This window comes from Vicugna pacos, chromosome 16, assembly GCF_048564905.1.
Source record: "Vicugna pacos chromosome 16, VicPac4, whole genome shotgun sequence".
In the NCBI taxonomy this organism is placed as follows: domain Eukaryota; kingdom Metazoa; phylum Chordata; class Mammalia; order Artiodactyla; family Camelidae; genus Vicugna; species Vicugna pacos.
This window is the reverse complement of record NC_133002.1, coordinates 50120798-50145582: the sequence shown is the minus strand read 5'-3', so window position 1 is coordinate 50145582 and position 24785 is coordinate 50120798. Positions and strand designations below refer to the sequence as shown.

At 50.5% G+C, this 24785-nt stretch overlaps 1 protein-coding gene across 4 annotated transcripts in view; it reads left to right on the top strand.

Annotated features, from left to right (window-relative positions):
• LOC102537861 (serine/threonine-protein kinase/endoribonuclease IRE1) overlaps positions 1–19489 on the top strand; it is a 76780-nt gene extending 57291 nt beyond the window's left edge. For 2 of the 4 annotated variants that reach the window (XM_072939415.1, XM_072939417.1), the window contains 11 exons: positions 1987–2178; positions 4182–4449; positions 5199–5289; positions 5500–5689; positions 6485–6584; positions 6809–7008; positions 9883–10030; positions 11087–11214; positions 13731–13854; positions 14278–14345; positions 14813–19489. In XM_072939415.1, the coding sequence (XP_072795516.1) occupies positions 1987–2178; positions 4182–4449; positions 5199–5289; positions 5500–5689; positions 6485–6584; positions 6809–7008; positions 9883–10030; positions 11087–11214; positions 13731–13854; positions 14278–14345; positions 14813–15025 (1722 nt within the window). In that variant the 3' untranslated portion in view covers positions 15026–19489. Of the gene's footprint in view, positions 1–1986; positions 2179–4181; positions 4450–5198; positions 5290–5499; positions 5690–6484; positions 6585–6808; positions 7009–9882; positions 10031–11086; positions 11215–11375; positions 11454–13730; positions 13855–14277; positions 14346–14812 lie in introns of those variants that run through there. The other 2 variants (XR_012059788.1, XM_072939416.1) reach the window with 2 other exon arrangements.
• Positions 19490–24785: the final 5296 nt, after the last annotated feature.

Sequence of the window (24785 nt, the reverse complement as noted above, 5' to 3'; positions counted from 1 at the left end):
TGCGGAGACCTAAGGTTTGGTGAAGCCAGATGTGGCCTACTGTGGCTGCTTGGTCTGTCAGGGGACCTGCAGAATGGGCGTTGGGTGGCAAGGAGGCCTACCTGGTGGCAGCAGCCAGGAGGCGCTGGCCTCCTAAGCCCTGGGGGATAGAGCCTACCATCAGGGTCTCAGCTGGAGGCAGACGCCACCCTGACTAGGATGGTTTGAGGGGAGTTTTGTCGGGAGACCGTTCACATGGTGGGCATTCTGGGGTTCTCTCAGGATACTTGGGCTGAAGCTGGTGAGGAGGGAGTGGAGGGCGCCACAGACCAGGAGCCTGGAGCTGCAGTTGAGACACTCACCATCCCCTCAGGACTCCAACTCTGTCTCATCTGCTGGTGTCCCCATCAGAGACCAGGGGCAGGGAGACCACTGCTCTGCCGTAGGGGCAGACTTCTGGGGCAGAGGGCAGGTGGAGCAGGTTGGAGGGTGGCTCTGCTGGGGGCGGGAGCAGGCCAGTGCGATGGTGGGGAGGGGATCCCAAGGCCGCTGGGCTTGGTGCTCCGACAGCCCTGCCATGAGGGGCCGGCGAATGAGAAGAGGCCCGGGCTGTGGGCGGGGTCAGAGGAGGAGGGGAGTAGCTGGCTGATGTGGGCGCCTCCATCATGACAAAGTCATGTTAGAGGTTTAAGATTTTATCCAGAGAGAAAGGAAAAGAAAGTCACATGGATGGTTAAGATTCCAGGATACACTGAGTTGTCCCTCATCTCCAGAGGTAGCCAGCCAGAGAAATACACTGAGTCCTAAAACAGTGATCTTGAATCACATCAGTGTCCTAAAATCTTGATGTGATTTTGATCTGATTAAAGTCAAGCATATTTTTGTTATTAAACACTTAGAAAATGAAAGTATAAAGAGGAAAATTAAACAATACCCTTAATCTAACACCCCAGAGATGGCTGTAGTTGAAATTTTCCTATTTATTCATTTAATCTTGAAAAGTCCATTAAAAGCCCTTTAAAAGTCCATTCAAATACTCTGAGGTGCAGTTATCTCGTAATGAGACTAACTTTTTAAAACAAACACACTTGCGCAAATATAACCAAACGAATGTTGTCTCTGGTCACATGCTCAGCAGACATTCCTCAGCTGCCCGCTGCTGACCGGCCATGACCCACACCCCCGGACACCTCAGACGCCTCTGGAGGGAGGGCTGGCGGGAGGCGGAGGGCAGGTGTGTAGGTTAGTCTTGGGAGTGAGCGGTCGGAGCGGGTCGGGGTGCCAGGGAGGCTGAGTGTCCATTTCATCAGGCAGACAATAATGGCACACCCGGAATAGCAGATGTTCCAGAAGAAACCAGTGCATTTCCTTGAAGTCCCAGAGATTCTGACGAGCTTGGGCCAAGGCTCCACTTTATCTTATTTAATTTGGGGCTTTAACAAAGGGTTTTGATGCTTTTTAAGACCTTTGAAACATGGTGGAATATTTGAATAAATGACTTTGTGTTTGAAGTCGCACTGAAAGTTTCCAAGCAACATAAGAAAGCTGCTTTATTACCTTATAGCTTTGTGTGTGTATGTGTGTGTGTGGTTTTCCTTTTTTTAATGTGGAATGGTATTACCAAATTGACTACCAGCCTTCCACTAGACTTGCCACTTATGATTTCAGAGTTTCCCCAAATATCAAATCTACCATCGAAGGAGGTTTTCGCCTTTAGTGAGGATTTTCGAAAGAATGTAGGATTAGAAATCACTTTCAGAAGTACTGCTCTAAACCGTTTTTGAGTGATGCTACCATCACTGCAATAGTACATGGCCTCCCAAAGCAGTTGCTTTGAAAAAGGCTACAATTATCAGGCTTTGTGGTCTTTGGGTGGGCTTCAAAAAAAAAAAAATCAAACACGTTACACAGTATAGCATTTCTCATAAATTGCTTCTCTCGATTGTTTGACTCATTTATATCTGGCTAGAAATTTTGCAGTGATGTAGCCACTCTCTCCCACGCAAGGTTATCGACCTGGTTGACCAGACTTCAGAAAACGCCCCTACCACGGTTTCCCAGGATGTGGAAGAGAAGTTCGTTCATGCACCTGCCAAGCCCGAGGCCCCCGTGGACTCCATGCTCAAGGACATGGCCACCATCATCCTGAGCACCTTCCTGCTCATTGGCTGGGTGGCCTTCATCATCACCTACCCCCTGGTAAAGCTCTGCCCCTTCCCTTTGCCCATCTTCAAAAACTTTGTAATTAGAGAGACACCAGCTTCTCAGGAAAGGGCAATTTTATCCCTACATCTTATGGTTTACTCGACTGTAGAAACCAACCTGTAAACTTTACTTGCAGATCATTTTAAATACTTAACTCTATTTTCGTTTTAATGACTAGGCATATGAGGTGAAAATCTGTTTAATTTTCCTCCCTTAAAACCTGCCTGTTAGACAGTTGTAAATACTGCTGCTGCTCATAACAGGGTGTATGTATTGTTCTGAATTAACGTTTTTGTTTTTCTCTGATATGTGCCCAGGAGTGGACTTGCTGGGCCATGTTGTGGTTCTGTTTTTAGGGTTTTTGAGAAACCTCCATTCTGTTTTCCATGGTGGCTGCACTAATTTGCATTCCCACCAGTAGTGCACAAGGGTTCCCGTTTCTCCACATCCTTGCCAGTGTTTGTTGTTTGTGTTCTTTTTGATGATGGCCATTCTGACAGGTGTGACCTGGCGTCTCATTGTGATTCTGATTTGCATTTCTCCAGTACTGGTGATGTTGAGCAGCTTTCTGTGTTCCTGTTGGCCGTCTGCATTTCCCCTTTTGGAAAAATGTTCAGTTCTTCTGACCATATTTTAAATGGGTTGTTTGTTTGCTTTTTAATTGAAGTACAGTTGACAAAAAAAAAAAACTGAGGAGAAGGGTATAGCTCAAGTGGTAGAGCACATACTTAGCGTGAATGAGATCCTAGTTTCAATCTTAACTACAGTACCTCCTCTAAAAATAAATAAATAAACCTAACCCCCCCTCACCCAAAAAAACCCCCTGCCTGTTAGAGATATCAGATAGAGTGAAAAAGGTAGCGTGGTTATTTCTTTGGCTTTCTAGTTGGAAAGAAGTGGCTAAAATTACACAGTTGAGTAGATCGTGGGTCGGACAGAATATTACGAAGGAATAGTCCTTCATCCAGTTGCTCGGAGCATCGAGACGTTACCGCGCAGAACACAGGTGCTCCAAAGGCTCCTGTCCCGGTGGAGGATGGGAACGCCAGGCCCTTTATGGCATTTTCCATCTGCTGAAATGTGTCCACTTGCATGTTTTATTTTCTGCCTCACACAGTTCTTCATTATTTTCTATCCCCTACCCACAAATAAGGAAACGAGACTCCAGGAAGCTGAATAACTTTCCCAAGGTAATTCAGCTAGTAGAATTCCCAGGATTTCAACCTAAGGTGGAAGAGAGTGAAGGAGAGACAGAGCTCTAGAAAACTCCCAGGGGGTTGCTGGCTACATACCCATCACTTCAGTCACCTTCCCACACCTGGGTAGTAATTAATAATCACAGGTTGCTTCCCCTTGAAACTAGGATGGAATGGATTGTTCAGAATAAATTAGAGAACTGTGGGGAAGGCAGCGTGACAAAACGGGGGGAGCGGGACCTCGGCCAGGCTCCCTGTGTTTCAGCTCCGCTCAGCCACATCCCAGCTGTGGGGCTGTGGGCGGATGGCCAGGAAGTCCTGAGCTCCAGCCGCCGCCTCCGCGTCTCTGCATTGCTGACAGCCTGTGCACTAACCTCCGTCACGTGCACAGTCAGAGTAGACAGCAAGCTCGGGTCTTCCCTTTGTCCACCGCGCTCTCAGGCGCCTGAGAACCTTTCTTCCAGGCTGGTTTCACTTTTGCAGTAATTCCCAGGCTTTTCATAAAAGTCCCAGAATTTTAGAATTGATTGGAACCCCCTCCATCTGGTTCAGCTCTCCACCTACAGTAGAATCCCTCCTCTGCTGGCCCTGCCAGGCCCCTCCAGGCGGGGGAATGGGCTGTACTGGGAGGTCTGACTGAACCCTTTGTGCCCCCTCTGCCTTCTCACCAGTCGCGTTCTGCCCTGTGGGGTCACATCAGGTGTCCCTGCTTCTGCTGCCGCAGGGGGCCTCTCCTTTCCCGCCTGCTGGTCCCGCCAGGGGAGTGGCTGCACTAGTCTAGTTGTGTGTTTCCCTTCCCAGAGCATGCATCAGCAGCGGCAGCTCCAGCACCAGCAGCTCCAGAAGGAACTGGAGAAAATCCAGCTCCTGCAGCAGCAGCAGCTGCCCTTCCACCCACCTGGAGACGCGGCTCCGGACATCGAGCTCCTGGACTTATCCGGCCAGTACTCTGAGAGCTCGGGCACCAGCAGCCCCAACACATCCCCCCGAGCCTCCAACCACTCGCTCCACTCCAGCGGCTCTACCTCCAAGGCTGGTACCGGCCCCTTCCTGGAGCAGGACGACGAGGGTAACATGAGCTGCCATTTTGGTGCTGTTTCCTCTTTTGTTGTATCACCACCTGAGCGCCATAACCCTCCTGCCCTCCTAGGAATCTCCATGTCCCACGGGTTCCCCAAGTTCCCTCCTACGTCCCTCCCACTCTGGGGCTGGGCTTCTGCCCCATCCCATGGCCTCTCCCCCTCAGTGGGCCTTCTGGGAGCCACCTTGGCCCTCCCTCCATCTTGCTTCACACGGGCTGAGAATCTCTGCAGACCAGAGGTGCACTGGCCTTCTGGCTTGAGAGCATCCCCGAGGCCGGCCAACGGTCAAGTGTAACAGTGCAGCTGCTGATCCATTCTCCTCCAGGAGGTTGGCTCAGGCCGGCTGTCAGGGCCGATATTCTGAAGGGACTGACGCAGACCTAGTGCAGGAGACCTCGGGTCCTCAGGCTCAGGCTGGAGACCCTGCTACTGGTCTCTCCATTTCACACATCCACCGTCGCTACCTGAACGTTTCAGGTGCAAACCTTTATGTGGACCTGTAGAGAGCCCCTGTCTTCCGACTTCCATTCTCACAGTAATTAATGTGAAGGCAGGACCAGAGGGCAGGGGCAGGGGGAGGAGGTGGCCCCGGTGTGAATGTACCAGGGCCCTGGGGCGTGAAGCCTCTGAAGTCCTATCCCTTAACCTGAGCTCAGGAAGCTAGTAGCCATTCTAACCTCAAGGTTGTTAAGGTTATGTTTGTTTAAAACAATCGCTTTTTCCTGTCTTGTCCCAGATGAGGAAACCAGCATGGTGATGGTTGGGAAAATCTCTTTCTGTCCGAAGGATGTCCTGGGCCACGGAGCTGAGGGCACAATTGTGTACCGGTGAGTGAATCAGAGAGCTCTGTGCCTTCACCACCTCACAGTTGAGCTCCCAGCGGCCCCAGGGGCACAGCAAGGTCCTAGCGATGAGCAGACAGGAGAGTTCCTCCGGGAAGAGAAGTGATGGCCACAGGGCCATGGGTCCAGGGGTCTCCTTGTGTTTCCACAGCCTATGTGCATCTCCAGACCCATCCTCCGCTCCTTGTCCCACAGGGGCATGTTTGACAACCGCGACGTGGCAGTCAAGAGGATCCTCCCCGAGTGTTTCAGTTTTGCAGATCGTGAGGTCCAGCTGCTGCGAGAATCTGACGAGCACCCGAACGTGATCCGTTACTTCTGCACCGAGCGGGACCGGCAGTTCCAGTACATCGCCATTGAGCTGTGTGCCGCCACCCTGCAGGAGGTGGGTGCCCCCAGGTCACTACCACCGCAGCCTCCCTTCTGGCAACTGGGGCCTGGTTTTAGGGACTGCTGGGTGATTTCTTTCTCTCTGTCTCCTTTTATTAACTTTATTGAAATTATAATACAGTGTACTCATTTTAAATATCCGATTTGATGCATTTGACAAGGGTATGTACCTGTTTAACCACAAACAGTGGAAATGTCGAGAATTTTCATCACCCCAACTTTAACTGTGCAGTCCCCTCAACTGCCTGGGGCGGCCTTCATTTGCAGTTGGCACCTCTCTCCCTCTTGGCCTCCAGGAAACCCAGTCCATTCTTCTTCCCATCACTGGTCAGGGCTGGTGTGGCCTAAGAGGATGCTGCTTGATAACTCAAGTCATTAAAATCATCCATCGAACCCCTTTTACTTGGTTTCCAGGCTGTGAAACTGTTTCAGTATCATTTGGCTTCACCGTAGGTTTCCCTGTATGAGGCAATGAACTTGGGTTTCTTGACTTCTTACCACCTCACCCGTAAACTAGTAAGCAGAGCTTTGTTTGCTTGTTTAAGTTCGCCTATGACTTTAGGAGCAAGTCTGCTGGAAAATGGGGATTTGGACAAAGAATTTTATCAGTGAAACTTGCTATTTCTTTCTTAAAATGTGATCAAAGAAAATAAGCTGACCCACTACCAAATGTTAATTAAAGCAAAAACCTTCAGGCAGGATTTTTCTGAATAAAATGGAATCACTTAAAAAGAAGGGAGAGAAAGGGGTGTGCTAGGGTGCCGTGACCCAGCCTCTGTGTCTCTTGTAGTACGTGGAGCAGAAGGACTTCGCCCACCTCGGCCTGGAGCCCATCACCCTGCTGCAGCAGACTACGTCGGGCCTGGCACACCTGCACTCCCTCAACATCGGTGAGAGGCCTGCCCTTACCAAGGCTGTGGCCCAGGTCGGGTAGTGACTTGCTCAGGTGGGCCTTGCCTCTGTCGAAGCTCTTGGCTACATTGCTGGTGTCCCATTTGTGTAAGAACTTAAGGGGGATTTAACCCATTTGAAAACCAAAACCTGGGTCCGAGGAGGGCACATCCCCGTTACAGAAGGAGGCCAAACACCAGGCTGACGTGGAGTTCTGCATTAGTTCACAGAGACCTGAAGCCCCACAACATCCTCCTCTCCATGCCCAATGCACATGGCAGGATCAAGGCCATGATCTCCGACTTTGGCCTCTGCAAGAAGCTGGCAGTGGGCAGGCACAGCTTCAGCCGCCGTTCAGGGGTGCCCGGTACAGAAGGCTGGATTGCCCCGGAGATGCTGAGCGAAGACTGCAAGGAAAACCCTGTGAGTAGAGGACGCAGCTGTGTGAAAACCACAGAACCAGCCTTTTGGGCCTTCAGGAGTCAGAGCCTCCAGCCCCAGGTGTGGGGCCGGGCGCTCGCTGCCAGAGAGGGACGTTTCTTTACAAAGAGCTTCTCTCCAAACAGCCCTTCTGTTCAGATGTATGAAAAGGGCGAATGTGGGCAGCTGTCTGTTTCTCCTACTCTCCCAATCACTTTCCCCGTTTTGGGAACCTGGGAAATCATGACTCACGTAAGGTGAGCAAACTTGCAGTTTTCATTCTTTCTTTAAATTTGTTTTTCTTTTGACAACATTCTATTTTAAGAATTTTTTTTGACATACAGAAAACTGAGAACAATGAACACCTCTTTACCTCTAACTAGATTCAACGTTTGTCAATATTTTTTGCTTTCTTTCTCTCTGATCCTGAACCATTTGAATATGTGGCCTGCCTCCGAACCCTTTACCCTTAAATATTCAGCATGCATCTCCCCAGAACAAGTACATTCTACTTCCTCACCACCGCACTGTTCTCACACGTCAGCCTTTAATGTTGTTTTCCATGATCGTTTATTAGCTGACATTTTTCTGTAAAGAAGAGCTTTATTTCTATCCCCTTTCCTCTCTGTTTTTTAAAAATCACTGTGGAGTCATGGATTTTAAAAACAGTAGTATAATCCACTATAGTCTTTACTGTTTTCATTCCTATTCCTTTTGGTACTTAAACTGTTCCAGACTTGGCTAACAGGAACCCCTTCAAGCTGGCTTCTGCATCCTTTTGCTGAGAGCCCAGTGTGTTAGAGCACCTTGCTTTCTAGCTCAACAAGACTTTGGAGAATTATCTGGCAGTTCCCTGATCAGACTGCATGGGATCAGCCACCCTAAAATAGATTAGATACAGTGGAGTCCTCTTTTTTGGTAGGGGGGAGGTAATTAGGTTTATTTATTTATTTATTTATTTAATAGAGCTACTGGGGATTGAACCCAAGACCTCATGCATGCAAAGCACATGCTCTACCACTGAGCCATACCCTCCCCCCAGAGCCCTCTTATCTTACCAGTTCACTGGGGACCAGCAGCTGGTCATTAATCAAAAAAGTCAGTTACGATAAAGAATCATGAGAAAATACATACACACCTTAAACATTTTCTTTTAACTTTCAGTAGTGTGATTCTTGAAGTTATAGAAATCTCTGATGTAAGTCAAGGTCTTTCCTTCAAATTTGGGTCCAACTGAATGGAGTTGTTCCCTTTCTCTTTTGCGTAAAGCACATTCACATGCCTCCTGTGACTTCTAGATTGAGATTAGATGTTTCAAACACCTCCTGAGTGGTCTGAGAGCGGAAGCCTAGCCTCCAGCTATTTACTCAGCTTACAGCTGCGTCTCCCACATCGAAGTCCACAGGAGTTTTTGTAACAACTCCCTTGTATCGAGTCTTTCCGAAGATTGACCTTACCTCAGACTTGGTGGCACGTGTATTTTATCAGCTTATGGGGTATTTAAATCATAAGAACAAGTGGTAGAAGTGAGTCTGGGAAAGAACATAACAGCATAAAGCCGAGCAGGTGGGGGCAGAGGGACCCAGGCATGCAGGACAAGAGCCCCCGAGTCAGCGGTGAGGATGCCGGGGACGTCAGGCAGCGTCAGGCAGCACGAGCTGTGGAAACGGGGAGTACTAAGGACCCAGTGAGTAGGTGGGACGCGGCAGTCAGGTAAGAGCTTCCATGCTGGTGGACTTGTCCCTCCTGTACTGAATCTATCACCGACCGAAGGAAAATTCTGCAGTAGAGCTAAGATGATGGCTTGGGAATTGAGACCTGCATCTTGTCCTGGTTTGTCACTGTCCAGCAGTGACCCTGCACTTGTCACTGTCACTTTCCATCTATGACTTCATCTGGGGATGGTGACGTTTGCTCTGCTCGCCTCTCAGGACTCTTGTGAGGGTGAGTGACAGTAAGTAGGGTGTCATTAAGGTGAGTTTTCTACACTCTGGGCTTCCTGTCACTAGCACCTCCCTTGGTCTGGTGGAGAATCTGAGTGGTGGAGCCCTGCAGCAGGGACCCACACTGTGCCCAGGAGACCCCCGGTTTACACCCCAAGTAGACAGGCTAGAGGTCACACACGCACGTTCCACCTGTAGACACGGGATGGTTTCACGGGATAAGTAAGAGCTGTTATCAAATGTCACAATGACCTCACTGGAAAGTTGTCAAATAATCTCTTTCTGGGGCTGTTTTTGCACCAAAAATTGCTGTTTCTATTTCGTTTATTAATGAAGTTTTAACACTGGTCCTGTGTGGCACCATGCTAGTCCTGGGGATCCGACAGGGAAGCTGACACACCAACATCCTTGCTGCAAGGAGTTCCATGCTGGCTGGGTAAACAGTAACTAACAGAGAGGTTGATTTGCAAACTAAGTTCCTGCTGCTCCATTCTTTGGCCATTGAATAAACCTGTGCTGTTCCAGTCCCACCACTCCCACCCCCCAACCACAGAAAAAAGGAATAATAGCAGCTAGGAGAGAGAGTCCTGTGGGCCCAACACTGGTGTGAGTCCCCATTTCCACAGATTAACTCACTCAGGCTTCACAAGAGCCCCGTGAGGTTATCCTCATCTTATTGTCGTGGATGGCGAGGCGCAGAGCCAGTGGCAGAGCCGGCGTCCCAGGCAGTCTTCCCCAGGGCCCAGTTCTCCCCTGGAAGCACCAGCACATGCAGGGGGCCCTGCACTGCTCTGAGCAATTGCAACACATTAGCCAGTTCTCCCAAGACACCTTCAAGGTGGCAGAAGCAGCAGCAACACCCCCTGCTCTCCCTGCTGAGTAAGAATGAGATTCCTCCACCTGACAGCCTCTCATGCACCATGTTTCTTTTCAGACCTACACGGTGGACATCTTCTCTGCGGGCTGCGTCTTTTACTATGTGATATCTGAGGGCAGCCACCCCTTTGGCAAGTCCCTGCAGCGGCAGGCCAACATCCTCCTGGGCGCCTACAGCCTCGACTGCCTGCAGTCCGAGAAGCACGGTGAGCGGCGGCGGGTGGGAGGGTCAGGGTGGTGCCCGCTCTGTGTCCCCGGAGGCGCTTCTTCCCAGCTGCTCTCCCGGGGGCCTCCGTGAACTGACACCCCTGTCGGAGGCTGGTGGAGGGCGGGGTAGGGGATCCTTTGTGGACTGCCTTCTAGAGCCGAGCAGCTCCAAGATCCATTCAGTGCACACGGTGACCCGAGCAAGGCCTCTGGTTTCCAGCTTGTGACTTGTGAGGGTTAAAAAAAACAGTGTGAGGTCCCTCCCTGCCCCGGCAGTTGGGGAGGCGGAATGTCCATGCTCCTTAAACCGGACTCACGTGTGGGCCTGTGGTCAGCAGGTGCGGCCTGGGCTTGGGGACGACAAGCTGGGTCGTTGCTCTCCAGGCACATGGGCCAACAGGTCTTCCTGACTTCAGGGCTTCTTGCATTATTGTTGGGCCTGGTAATCACGGTTGGCATTGTAATATATTTTCTTCACACAGGCACCTCACTGCTGCCTTTTTTAAAAAAGTACAACTAATTTATTGTTTTGTTCATGGATTACTTTCCCTTTATCCTTGGAGACAAAACAGCTTAGCAGAAAGGCCGATAATTCCTTTATACAGTGATGAACGACTGCTGTTAATACCTTTCTATATAAATTATTTCTAGATATTGGCTATCTAGACATGTGTGCATATTTTTGTAAAAAATGGGTTAAAAGTACACGCTGTCTTGCAGCACATGCATTTTTAAACTTCATCTTGAATATCTCTGCATGTTGATCCATATTCAGCCAGAGTGTTGATTTGGTCACTCACAGTCCAGTGAGTGGAGGCACAGTGGTGCTGCCCGGGCCTCGGACATCGGGGTCTCCAGTCACTCCTCTCCCCGAACCGCACCGCCAGTCCTCTCCGTCAGCTGAAGTTTGGCACAAGGTCTCACTTCCGCTATTGGAATGAGTTCCTTTCAGGAGCCTGGAGTCGGAGGACTTGGAGACGTTGTTGAGGTTTAGTGATTTGCTGGCGGCCGTTGGGAGGAAGTAACAAGTTGCACGTGTGTTTCCTTCTCCGTAGAAGACGTCATCGCCCGGGAACTGATAGAGAAGATGATCGCGAAGGATCCTCAGAAGCGCCCGTCTGCGAAGCACGTGCTGAAACACCCATTCTTCTGGAGCCTCGAGAAGCAGCTCCAGTTCTTCCAGGTGGAGATATTTCTTTTCTTTGTCAAAAATCTTCATTTAAACATTTTCCAATTTTTTTCCAGAAGTTATATAGCAAAGGGTGTAGCATGAAACAAATGACCCGTAATCCGATAACTGAGAGATGACCATGGTTGACATTTTAATATATTTTCTTCGTACAGGCAGACCTTGGGGATCTTATGGTTCAGTCCCAGAGCACCGTCATGAAGCAGATATCGCAATAAAGCGAGTCATACGAACTTTTTGCTTCCCTGGTGCATAAAAAAGTTACGTTTACACTATCCTGTAGTCTGTTAAGTGGGCCATAGCATTATATCTAAAAAATAATGTACATATTTTAATCAAAAAATACATTATTGCTAAAAAATGCTAACCATCATCTGAGCCTTAGGCAAGTCGTAGTCTTTTTGCAGTAGTAACATCACTGATCAAAGATTACAAATCACCATAACAGGTGTAACAGTAATGACGTTTGAAATACTGTGAGAATTAGCAAAATGTGACACAGAGACATGAAGTGAGCAATTGCTGTTGGGAAAATGGCACCAACAGACTTGCTGATGCAGGGTTGCCACAAACCTTCAATTTGTTTTAAACAGAAAAAGGCGGTATCTGTGAAGGGCACTGGAATGAGGTGTGCCTATATATATAAATGTGTGATTAGGGTCAACTTGTACAGATAGTTTTGTGTCGTTTTTAAAATGTATATAATATTTAAGTATTTTTCCACATTAAATTTCTAAAATCTTTACGACTATACTCTTCTGTCATATGGGTGAACCATAATTGAAAACCTATATTATGAGAACATTCAAATACACAAGTACAAAAGTAGAGGAAACACTATAATGGACTCTCATTTATCAGCCAGCTTCAACAAGTATTAACTCAACCTCTGCCCTCTCTCCACCCCGTCTGACCCCAGATTATTTGTAAGCAAACCTCAGGCATCATCTAATTTCATTCAAGTTTCATAAATATAAACATTCCCTTACTTTGGATTTTTTTTTCCTATCATCTTTTACTCAGTCTTTGCCCAGATCTCTTTTTCCTTCAAATAGATTCTGAGAGGTTACGTGATAGGGTCATCAAATATGCTCTCTGCTGGTGCTTTGACTATTCTGAGGCTTTGTGATTCTGCCTGATGGCTTTGTGAAAAGATGACGTGTTTCTGAAAGTCTCCCTGGTGTGAGTTCAGCAAAACTCATCCCAGCGCATCCTTCCCAGCGCACCTGCTCTGAAAGGCAGGCACTGGGGCAGTGCTTTTCCGCCTGGGCCTTGGCCAGAGCAGAGCTTGGATTTGGAAGTGACTGTCAGGCTGTCCCGGAGTCTCACTAGAGCTGTGGCCATGGTGGGGCCCCCAGGATGTAAGCTCCTTGAGGGCAGGAGCATCTGATTTCCGGATTTATCACTGTGTTCCTACTGCCTGGGGTACTGCCTGGTCACTATTTGGATGGATTGGGAGGGTGACGCTTCAATGCTGTTCCCCATGGCAGCAGTGGGTACGTATAACAAAGAGCAAGATTGATCACTGTGTCCCACGGAATGTAACATGAAATTTCTGAGGTCAGATGTCTTCAACAGGTCTCCGAAAACTAGCCAGGTCACTTTGATGATGACAAGATGTCGAACAGAAATAAAACTCACACATGGACCTTTCCCCTACGAGGGGTTAGGACGTAAACTCTTAGTATCTCCAAGTCACATGTCTTGGCTTCCGTCCATATCACCAGCTGTACCGGCTTTGCAACTGAGAACCATGTGTCCCCAGCATGCCCCAGTTGACCATCAATCCCCTCAAAGGCTTTCCTTTCACAATTGCAAGTTAGATGGTCAGACGACCTGGCTTTGTCTCCATTGCAGAAAGAAAAGACTGCGGTCCACATGAGACCGCTGAGCATTTCCTCAGCTGTCGGTGGAGCTGCCCTCTGGTGGGGGCTCGGAGAGGTCCATGCTCAGATGTGTCCCTCAGACACGGGGCAGGATTTACGTCCAGGGCCGGGGCCTCCGGAGCCCACGCTCTTGTCACCAACATCCTCCCCTAAAAGAGGTCTGGCTTCACCTGTCTTTTCTGATTGTTTGTATGAGGAGTGACAGCCCACCCTGAGGCATGGATTGGAACATGTCCTGTGTCAGTGGGTAGACAAAAGTCACAGGACAGAAGTCAGAATGGACTGTTTTTCGTTTTGTTTTTGGTGCCTTGACGAACACAGATAAGACAAGGGGCTCTGTGAGGACTCTGGTGCGTGTGAAGCACGGTCAAGGCCTTGTGCGTCTGTGTGTGTCTGCTGTGCAGAGCTGTGCGTCTCTGGTGGCAGCTCCTTGGAGAGCAGCAGACGTGGTGGCCCCGGGGGCAGCGTTAGCGGACGGCAGGGAGATGGCAGGATGCTTGCCACCCAGCTCTGGGCCCGAGACTCACACAGCAGTGACCAGTTGGCTGCTTCAGTGTGCCCATCCCCCGGCTCTCAGCACCTCCGCACACTGACCGTCACCTGTCGCCCTTGTTTCCCTCACAGGATGTGAGTGACCGAATAGAGAAGGAGTCCCTGGACGGCCCGATAGTGAAGCAGCTGGAGCGGGGCGGGCGGGCCGTGGTGAAGATGGACTGGAGGGAGAACATCACCGTCCCCCTGCAGACAGGTGATCCACGGAGCCCTGGGCGTCCGGGTTGGCAAGGTGTTTGAATAGCCGTTTCTGAGAAGCACATGTGGAAATGGCAACTCCAGGCGGCTGGGGCTCCAAAGGCCACTTCTGGGGTTGAGGCTTTTCTGTGGTTCGGATACCGGTCAGACTGTTACTCTGACGGGTGTTCCGTTTGGTCTCTCAGAGTGACAGGTTAGTGACAGGCTGTCAGTGGTCATTTCCAGTTGTACGAGCGATCAGGAGGTGGAATTCGTACTCACGCTGCTGCCCTCGGGTTCAGTCTGGGAGATGCTCCGGTGCCCTGAGAGGATGGAGTTAGGCTGTGTTTCAGTCTGGTGGCTTAATCCCCAGGAGCCCCAGAAATTGTTTTCTTTTGAAAGCTGTGTATTTGTTACATCGCATTCCTTGTGTTTTTCCTAGATCTGCGTAAATTCAGAACCTATAAAGGCGGCTCCGTCCGAGACCTCCTCCGGGCCATGAGAAATAAGGTGAGGGCCGTGAGCGCTGGGCTGGCGGGGCCCACAGCACAGCTGCCTCCTCCTCGTGTCCCTCCTCTGTGGGCCCCTCCATCCACACTGGAATCGTGACCTCAAGAGGCTGGGAGGCTTTGGCCGCAAGGGAAAAATTAGAGGCTCTTTGTCCCCTAAGTGGATTTTCCCTTCAGGGGTGTTGAGGTGGCGGGTTATGCTCTGGGAAGCGGGCTCTCTGGGGCCCCCTACCGGCCCCAGGAAGCTCCCTCTCCCGGGACCCGCCCGCCCTGGGCCTGGCCCGCGGCCCCTCCCCGCCTCGGAGCCCCGCCCCCCCTCCCCCCAGGAGGGGAAGAGGCGAGGGGAGCAGATAGGTTGTTCCTTTACCGAGACCCAGCTAACGTTCTGTCTGCCTTGAATAAGAGGCTCTTGCCAGCGTTCAGCGGGCTTCCTCACCGCTGACTCCGGTGTCTGTGTCCCGTCTGCAGAAGCACCACTACCGGGAGCTCCCCGAGGAGGTGCGGGAGACGCTGGGCTCCCTCCCCGACGACTTCGTGCGCTACTTCACCGCCCGCTTCCCCCACCTCCTCTTGCACACCTACCGGGCCATGGAGCTGTGCTGCCACGAGAGACCCTTCCAGCCTTACTACTCCCTCGAGCGCCCGGAGTCCCGGCCCCCCATGACTCCAGACGCCCTCTGAGCCGGGCGGCCTCCGTTCTGGTGGCCCCCGCTGTGACTGAGGGCCTGGTCTCCACGGGCCTCACTCAGCCTGACGCCTCCCAGCTTAGCAGGGAGACCAGGCTCTGAAGCCAAGTGCCTTGAGCTGGCCGCTCTGCAGCCGGCAAAGGAGGGTGCTGACCCCTCCTGACCTGCGAGGGAGCTGGGAAGATGTTGGCCCTGAAAGCTTTACAAAGGGGGGGCCGTCCGCAAAGGAGGGCCGGTCCCAGAAGCAGCAAGAGGAGCACCCTCTGCCTTCTCCGGGATAAACTCGCTTCACAACTTGCGTTTCTTTTTAAACTTTCTGTTTGATGTCAACCTATGGGCCTTCAAGGAAGAGATGAGGGTATCCTCAGTGTTGCCTAGTGCTGGGACCAGGAGCATCTCTTTTGGACCAGCTAGGCCGAGATGCACCAAGTGCAGCCTCTGCTAGAAGCAGGGCTCGAGAGGTGAGGGTGCCTGGGAGGAGAAGGATGTTCAGAGGGTGTCGTCCCCCGGGATCGGAGATGCCTTACCGATCACAGATGTGCCCACAGTTTACGAGGTCACTGTAACCAGTGTTTCCTCGGGAGCAGGGAGAGCCTTGAACATGGGGTGGCACGATGTCAGGACAGGTCAGCACTGCGCGCTGGAAGGTGAGGCCGAGCCTGCGGGTCTCTCAGAAGCAAAGAGGGCTCTGTGTCCTGAGGCAGCTGTGGCCTAGCACACAGGTGGCCTTTGGTAGATTCATGTGCTGGGCCACCTGGGGATGTTTAGGAGCATTTGGGGGCAAGAGTTGGTAAGTCCCCTGGCCACCAAGGAGAGCAGCTCAGAACCAGGCAGGGACAGGCCTTAGGACTGGAGGGGAGCAGGCCAAAGGGACATTCGGCCACCCAGGGAGAGCTCTGGCCAGCAGGTAAGCTTTGAGACTGCTCTATCCCTGGGGCCAGCAGGACAGGCCAGGGGGTTGAGAGCCGAGGCCAGGGTCACCACATGCTTCGTGGACAGGCTTCTATGTTTCTCTCAGCAGATTTTAATGACTTTATATTTTGATCATAGTGTAGAATGCTACATAAGCGTGAGCTCAACTTCACTTGAAGCTTACTCATGAGGAAGTAATGCAAGAAATATGACACATCTTCTATTTTATGTGGTACCCACAGTCCCGTTCCCCTCCAGAAAGAGTGTTCATACGCAGAACATTCTCTGATGCTGAAGAGTTAAATGTTACAGCAACACTATATGCATGTGTGAAGTAACTTCAAAGTAATATTTCTAAATTATGTCAATACCATGGGGTTTTTTCCCCCTAAAATTAATACAATTTTTAACTTTAGTTTCAGTCAAAAATTTCTGTCTTCTCTACCGAGAGCCTTAGAGGTTAAATGCAATCAGGGTACCAGTAAGGAAACGTTTTCCGTATACTTTCTGCAGCCGGGGGAACGGATCATTGCAGTTCGGTCCTGGTGAACTGAGACTCCACTCAGCTACTGTCGAGGTTTGCTGACTGGCAGAGAAGTCACTGTTTCTTCTTCTTGTGAGATGTTTCTGGTGGTGTATTTGAATGAAGGCTGTTCCTCAAAAACGCTCATTCTGCCTTCAGAGAACTCAGTTCCCTTCCTTTCCTAATACCTAAAGTCACTCTTTTTTCTCCTTTAATGTTATCCTACATCTTTAAACCTCATCAGTTACCTCTCTTAGACCTTGGACCCCGGCATCCTCTGTGGGCCCCGTGGTGTCTTGTGCACACTGTCCGTTTTCCAGGATCAAAGCCAGTCAGTCTTCCTCTCCCCGCTCTGACTCCCCGAGCCAGCCCCTGCCCCTCCCCGCTGTTCTCCATCCTGCTCTGCAGGTCTCTCAGCTGCCAGCTGGCTAGATGCTGAGCCAGTCCAAGCTGAGTGACTTAAAGGAACACGCCAGCTCTCCGCGAGGTTGGGGGGCAGCTGCCTTGCCTTCTCCCTGCTGCTGAATGTTGTCTCGGGGGGAGCCAGGTCATTCCCCGCAGCCCAGGATTTGTGTCAGCTCCCTGTTTTGGCCCAGTTCGTCTCCAGAAAAACTTTTTAAAAAAATCCCTTTTCTGCTTATCATACCAGTTTTTAAGCATGCAACTTTCCCAAACTCATTTATTCAGAGTAATTCCTTTGAGCGCTCACTGTGTCAGCTGGGCAGGACGCAGGTGAACAGAACAGGCAAAAGCTCTGTTTCATAAGAGCTGATGAGACAGAGAGAGAGAGAGAAAGAGCGGTGAGTAAATGTCAGCACCGCCAAGAAAACTCGGGAGTAGGGGGGGGTGCCCTGGGGGTTTGCACCGATTACATCTGGCCAGGTTGCCTTCTGTCCTTCTTCCCTCTGTACCGTTAGGAACCCCGTCCCCTGCCTTTAGGTGGTGTGAAGAGTTCTCATGTGGGCACTTGTCATGGGAACACCTTGGGCAGCATGTGGCTTATGCTGTTCTGGTTTCTAGAATTCTGGTGTCCTGTTGTGCTTGGTGCAGGGGGAGGGTATCTTTCTTTTGCTAGAAGAGGGTTCTGCTGCCTGCTGAGTCCTGCCACAGCTGAACTGTTTGATCTTTAGTAAGGTTCCTGGAAAGCTGTTTGACTTCGTAGAGGTACACCATCTTCATTTTTTAAGACACATTTTAGTCACATCTGGTAGGAATCCCAGGGATACCATAATTTGTTTAAATCTTGCGTGGAGCCTTGTATTGACTCTGTCTTTGGCGCACCTGCCAGAATTCTCTTGTTGCTTCTTGAGTCCTTTTAACTTCAGTTTTCGAACAGCTCAACCGGTCACTAGGCACCAGAGCGTTTGCACTTTTGGGAATCGTTCCTGTATTTGATAAGTCACTAAACCATCTGGAAACGGAGGTATAAGATCCTGGGTGCAAAGGTCCTCTCCCACCTCCCCGTCACTCACTCAGTCCCTTGTCCTCATAGGTTCTTCCCAGGGAGACGTCACTCCGACCCATTACATGTGTCATAGTGGAAGATCCCCAGGTTAGTGGGTCCAGCAAAGTACTCGCCTTCCACCAAGTCTAGAAGAAGGGTCCTTAGCAGAGTTCACCCTGATCCTGTGGGTGAGGTTTTGTGTGAATGCAATTCGTTTGTCAGTGAGATCTTCCTCACTCATTCAAGAGATGAGCTGGTGGCTGATCTGACTGCTCCCGCCGATGTGGTTGTAGGGCCTTCTCCTCTTGGCCACTTTCGTCTCAGCATTTGGACGCTGACCAGGCCTGCATTTCCCGGGGCTGTTCTCATCCTGCATCTCTGTTCATCGGACCCTCAGCCTTGAGGTCGTCCAGGAAGGTGGGCTGGTTCCACTTCCGCAGCCTCCTCAGGCTGGAAGGCAGACCTCAGTACATCTGTAAAGAACCTCTTCACATTCTCTTTAGCGTTCTCTCTGCTCACGCAGTTTCTGAACTCCCTCTTCTTCCTATTCCCCAGTGTTCCTCGGCCACCCTTCACCGTCCTGAGCAGTCATTTCAGCTGACCGTGGCCTGGCGCATCGACCTTGCGTGGAAGGAAGTCACCAGGTGTCCTGTCCAGATGAGCCAGAATCCCACCTGCCAGGGCTGGGCCTTACCTTTTAAACCACAGGGTCTACTCTTCCTATACTTGGCTTTCTTTCTGAAACAGTGATTTCCCATGAGTAACTGCTTCTGATTTTTGTGTCGGCACTTAAATCCTCTCTGTATTCATTGGAAAACCACAGACAGCATCTGCGATGAGCCGCCCCCTGGAGCAGCCTTAACCGACACTTCCAGCCAAAGTCCCCACCCCGCTCGCCTCACCTGGGCTGTGTGTCTGGCGGGTACAGTATTCCTTTTCAGTAACCCAAAAGCTGTGACGGGGCAGTCCCCACCTACCTAGAAAGCATTACCTGTCAACTCCGCAGCACTCTCAGATGCAGACCTTATGTAGTGTTCCTTTTGCAAGCACCTATTTATTTAACCTATTTATATTATTTAATTTTTACTCTGAATTGTATCCAGTGACAATTGCACTTGCTTAAAGCACATCAGATCTGTTTTGGACAACACCCCTGACCATTTTAAAACTGGAAAAGGAAAAGTTATACTGTATCCTTCCATGGGATGGACGCCTTACAGTAGTTTTGTCATTAAAGGGTGAATAATTTGGTCGGGGTGAAAATACTAATTTTTGAGTGATTTTTAAAAAAATTCTGTGCCATTGTGTCTTCTCTGTGAATGGTTAATTGTTTAATGGATATGTGTTAATTGTGTGATACAATCCTCTTTGTGGAACCTAAAACCCTCTTTTTAGCTTTATATTTTATAAACTGCCAGATTGTACAGTTTTATGTATTTTTAAAGCTTGATGATGTGAGGGTAATTGTCTAAGTTAAACGGCCTATTTTTGTACCTCTTGTACAGTTTTATAATTCTGTTGATTGATGAAGGCATCTTCTGTTGAGCCAACCACAAATAAAGGTAGTTTTAGATTTGGAAGCCAGCTGCATCTTCTTACAGACTTTCCCACCCCTCTCAGACCAGGGGCTGCTCTTGGCTGGCATCCCGGTAGGGGTTTGGCTGGTGAAGGTGAGCACCTGGCAAAGCAGGGGGAGGACAAAGGGGAGGGTGTGCTTGCCTACTGGTGTCACGGCAGGACCCGGGCTGGAAAGCCCTCCTTCGTTTCTGTGGGCAAAGGTTCCTTGAAACACTGCAGGAAGTCCCCCAAAGGATCGATTCCAGGGACTGAATTCCAGGAAGGTGGCCAGTTTGGGACAGACATGCCCCCAGGTGAGGCAGAGTTTGGGACAGGTGTGAATAGGTTACTGGGCCCAGAAATCCACAAGGGGAGAAAAACCAGCAAGCTGTGCGTGTCGGAAGCCCGTGACACATCCACCCACACGGAAGGAGGGAGCTCAGCTGCCAGCCTGCTGGGATTTAGGATCCTACCAACATGCTTTCACCTTCCCTGACCCCACCGCCTCTGGTGAAGTCAGAGGAGGCTCTGCTTTCTCTGAGCCACCAGGAAGGGGCAGCTCCCAGGAGGACCCCGAGGGCCCACCAGCCCCAGGACAGCTTAGCAAGCTGGCTCCTTCCACTCTGCCCACCAGCATCTCATCTCCCCACTTCAGTGGGCACCAGGAGCATCCCTGAGAGCCACGGGCACCTCGTGTCTCTGCAGCGTTGGCCCTTGGATGCAGCCAAATGCAAGGGAGCACGAGGGGGACATTGTTGGCACCTGCTCCCTGTCTCCTGTCCCTTGACGCTGCAGCAGAGACAGCTCGTGGATTCCCTGAAAAGGTATTAAGCCCATGCTGGGGCCCAAGTCTTGAACTGGCCCCGGCCAGGGAGGGAGGCACCTGCTAGCTCTGTCAGCTGCCTCTTAGAACAGAGAGGTGCAGGTCGGCAGGACGGAGGACACTGCAGGCAAGGGCCATGGTCTCTGGCCACTGAGGGAGAGTTTGCTGTTTTCGTGCTGAGTCAGTGTTGGGCTGTGAAGAGGACTTTTTCTGAGGATTTGATATAGTCTATTAAATACATGTGTACGTAGACTCAACTGTCCTCGAACAGTGAATGCACCTCCTTATACTATCTTTCTCTCCTTCTTTCTCCCCCTTAATGGAGGTACTGAGGATGGAACCCAGGACCCCGTGCATGCCAAGCATGTGCTCTACAGCTGAGCTATACCCCCCGCCCTTGTACTTTCTATATTTGTCCCACCTGTGTCACTTGTGCTAGACCCATGCCTTGGCTTCAAGAGATCCTAACAGCCAACATGACAGCCCCACCTGCTTGCCCTTCCCACTGGGCCAGGCACAGAGCTGGGGCATCTTGTGCCCCGATTGCAGGTTGGCCTCATTCCTCTCTCCTTGAAGACCAGTACTTCCCTCCAGATCAAGAACATTTAACATCCTCACTTTGGTGAGGAACTGATCAGATCCTTTGCCAAGGCCAGAAATCAGGTCACGAGCCCGTGTTTTGGCCGGTTAGCTGTGGGCAGAGGAATAGGGCTGGTGAGAAACCTTACTGAAAGATGGCAGGGGTTGGAGGGGGCAGTTTCCAGAAGCAGGAGGGGCAGGGCCAGCAGGACAGTAACTGAGTACACTTGGCCTCGGAGGAGGTTAGCAGGTGAGCCCAGTAAGCATTCTTCCCTGCCCTCTGCTCCCTGTGCCTCCAAGTCGGCCTTCCCCTTCCCAGGCCGGCTCAGTGATTTGAATGAAGCCCCAGAAATAGGTTTGTTCTGTTTCCCTGCAGCCTACACAAAGCTGGAAAGAGTGACTGATCACCACCGTGACTCGTGACCCAATTAGGATTCCAGCAGATGTGGAGAAACTGGAATGCTGGGCCCAACCCCAAGGATGACGGGAAGCCTGGCCTTGACACTCATGGTGGGTCTGGGGGTGTGAGCAGGGCCGTGAGGGGCCGGAAACGGTCACAGACTTTTGAAGAGACAGGAGTTTGGCCTAGAGATAGGTAGGGGGAGCAGGTGTGCACTCAGATGTCTGTCACGTAGTGATGAACGGGCTTGGCTATCTCACTCCAGAGGATTTAAGCTGGAAGCAGGGGAGCAGGGTCCCGGACAGCAGATCCCCGGCTGTAGGAGGGAGGCCTGCCTAACACCTTGAGCTGCCCAGCAAGGCCAAAGGAGGCTTTGCAAGTGCACAGGAGCTGGGTCCTAGGAATCCAACCGAGGGCAAAGGCCTCGCCCTGAACAGGCCAGGGAGAAATTCTGCTTCGGGTCAGAAGTTGGACTCAGGTCTCTTCCACGTGAGCATTTATCTATGCCTGAGGCCCACCCCTCCGTGGGATAGTTCCTGCAAAGGGGCTGCCGGATGGGTGTGAATCACAGGAAGCCAGCGGAGGAGGCGCTGAGAAAGAGCTGTTCACCATGGGGTGGGGGTGGGGTGGCCATCCCTCAGGACCAGCAGGGGCTCCTCCTGGTCCAGACAGGCTTCTCTGAGAGGTGGCTGGCCCAACGCGAGAGAACCAGGGGCCACAGGTGACGCATTTATTCAATTTCCGAAAGTTTGCACTTCAGAGTACTAGTTCCAAAGGAGATTAAACTTAGAAAAAAGGGCTCAATGACCAAAGAAGTTTAGGAAATGTTGAAAAAGATTCCCTGTTTCCTGCAATACTGGTCAGAGGCCTTTCACATGCTAACGGGATATTCTCCAAGAGAGGAGATACCCTCATCTCCAATTACTGTCTTTAGTTTAAAAAAAAGAAAAGGAAAGGTGTTTGGAGTGGCAGAGATAATGCTGTGTTTCACCAAATCTTCCTTCCTTCTTTCCGGATACCCAGGAAGACCACATTGCCAGCCTCCCTTCAAGTTAGGTTGGAGATCATAACTAATTCTGGCCTCTGGGCTGGAAGTGAAGTAACACGGGTCTTTTCTGAGCCAAAGCACTTCAGAGCTGGCACAAGCCTCCAGTTCCCTCTCCCCTGCCTCAGTGATGGGCCTCTGTGCAGGCACAAGGTGGAAGCAATTTGAATCAGGGAGTCACCTGACTCAGAAGCCTTCTCACCAGCCAGAGAAGCCCTTGCGTTCGGCCACCGAAATGTCACCGCAGTGCGCTGAGCCCTCCTGACTAATACATTACGGAAATATGTCCAGGGAAAAGGCTGCTACACACAGTGTAAAGGTGAGGTCAGCGTTGGCAGGATAAAAAGTTCGTGCTCTGAGACCATCCAAGGGTGCAGAGAACAGGGGTTCTCTCCTGGTGCTCTGACTTCCCCTGCCTAGCACACTGCTCTCCCCATCCGTGACTGATTACCCTGTTTGGCCCTGGGGTGACACCTGATGCGATGGTTGAATCCAAGGGAAGGTGGGTGGGGCAGGGATAGCACCCCCCCACTGCCCTCCCTTGGCACAAACTGTGGGGTTTTGGTGTCTTTTCCCAGGGGCTGGGATGGCCAGGTTGGAAGGGAGAGGGTAGAGGGTGACGATGGAATGGACATTCTCTCAGCACCCGCTCTCCTCAGAACAATTTTAGGGGGAGTGAAGGAGAACCAAGGGTCAGAAAGGGGATAATTTATACCCGGTGCCACGAAGTGTGGAGCTGCGGTCTGACCTCCATCCTGGGAGGCTCAGAAGCCCCCTTCTTTCTTTTGTGCTACAGAGGGAAGAATCTGAGGGCAAAAGAAGCACAACAACAGTGGAGGGAGGGTACAGCTCAGTGGTAGCGTACATGCTTAGCATGCGCGAGGTCCTGGGTTCAATCCCCAGTACCTCCACCAAGGTAAACCAGTATTTTAATTCCCTCCCCCACCTCCTTCCAAACAAAAGACCAGCACAATGATGAAAAAAACACAATAAAACCACAGCTGTGGCTTAGCAAAGCTGCCCTTCCCCTATCAGTGTGGGCTTCGTCACCCCAAGGGGCTGGGTGGGCTGTTTGGACACTTCTAGCTGGGCCTTCTCATATCAGAACCAGTGTCTGAGGAACTTGGCCAGCACACACGTGCCCAGGCCAACAAACCCGGGCTTTGCACTCTTTAACCCCCAGGTGATGCTTATTGTGCATCACAAGAGAATCATCATTCATGCTTTGGTGTATCTTTGTCACCTATTAAAAATACAAGTATATCAGTTTTAAAATCCCATTGTGAATAATATTGAATGTTGCTTTTTAAAAATCCTGCTTTTGGGTGGTGGGTATGGCTCAAGTGGTAGAGCACATGCTTAGCACTCATGGGGTCTTGGGTTCAATCCCCGGGACCACCTCTAAAAACAAACACACCTAATTAGCCCTCCCAAACTAAAATAAATTAATAAATTTATAAATAAACTAATTTCAAAAAATCTTGGTTTACACAAGCCAGTCCCTGTGACTGAGAAAGAGCTGGTCATCCAATTCCATGGCAGGGTGGGTTCTCACTGCATCCAGGGTAGAGTGAGCGCTCATCTGGTGTCCTTGGCTACTGGCTCCCTGAAGGAATGAGGCCACATCCTCAGTCTGGGACCCCCGGCCCCCACCCAGTCAGTAGAGTGTGATTCAAGGAAACCTCTGGGACGGTCTCCTGCTAGATTGCGACGACATACCTGGGTGCACATCCTTTTTATTCATTATGCTAGGCACAGGGTGAGCCCTTTTAACCTGAAGGATCATATGTTTCAACTACAAAAAATGTGCTTGTGTATTTTCTAAACAATTGTCTCCCCTCTGCTTGCTCTGTGTGTGTTTTCTGGGACTTTTACAGTAGCATGTTGGAACTCTGAGTTTAACCCTCCATGTCACTTACCTTTTTATGTCTTATATTCCCTTCATTGATTTTTTTGTTCCTCTTGGAAATTTTCCTGGTGTTATTTTCCAAGTTTTCTAGGACATTTTTCTTAGTTTCAGCAATCATTTTTAATTTCCAAGGGCTCTTGATTCCTGTCCCTTTCTTAAGGGGAAATTAGTATTTGAGGTAATCAATTCAACATTTTTAAAAAAGTTTTCTTCAGTACCCTGTATTATCTCTGTGACCTCTGACATCAGTTTTATCTTGATCTTTTCCAAGTTGCAGATTTTCTAAAATGTCTGGTGATCCTTCTGGGTTATACACACTTAAAAATGAGACTATTGGCCGGGGAGGCTTACCGCTCAGTGGTAGAGTGCGTGCTTAGCACGCCCGAGGTCCTGGGTTCAGTCCCCAGTACCTCCATTAAAAAAATAAATAAAACTAAATAAACCTAATCCCCCCCTGAAAAAAACCAAAAATTAGGCTATAAAAAGCTGATTGAGAAGCATTAAGCTGTACACCAGAAGTTGATGCACACACACACACACACACAAAAGCTGATTGAGGCCCT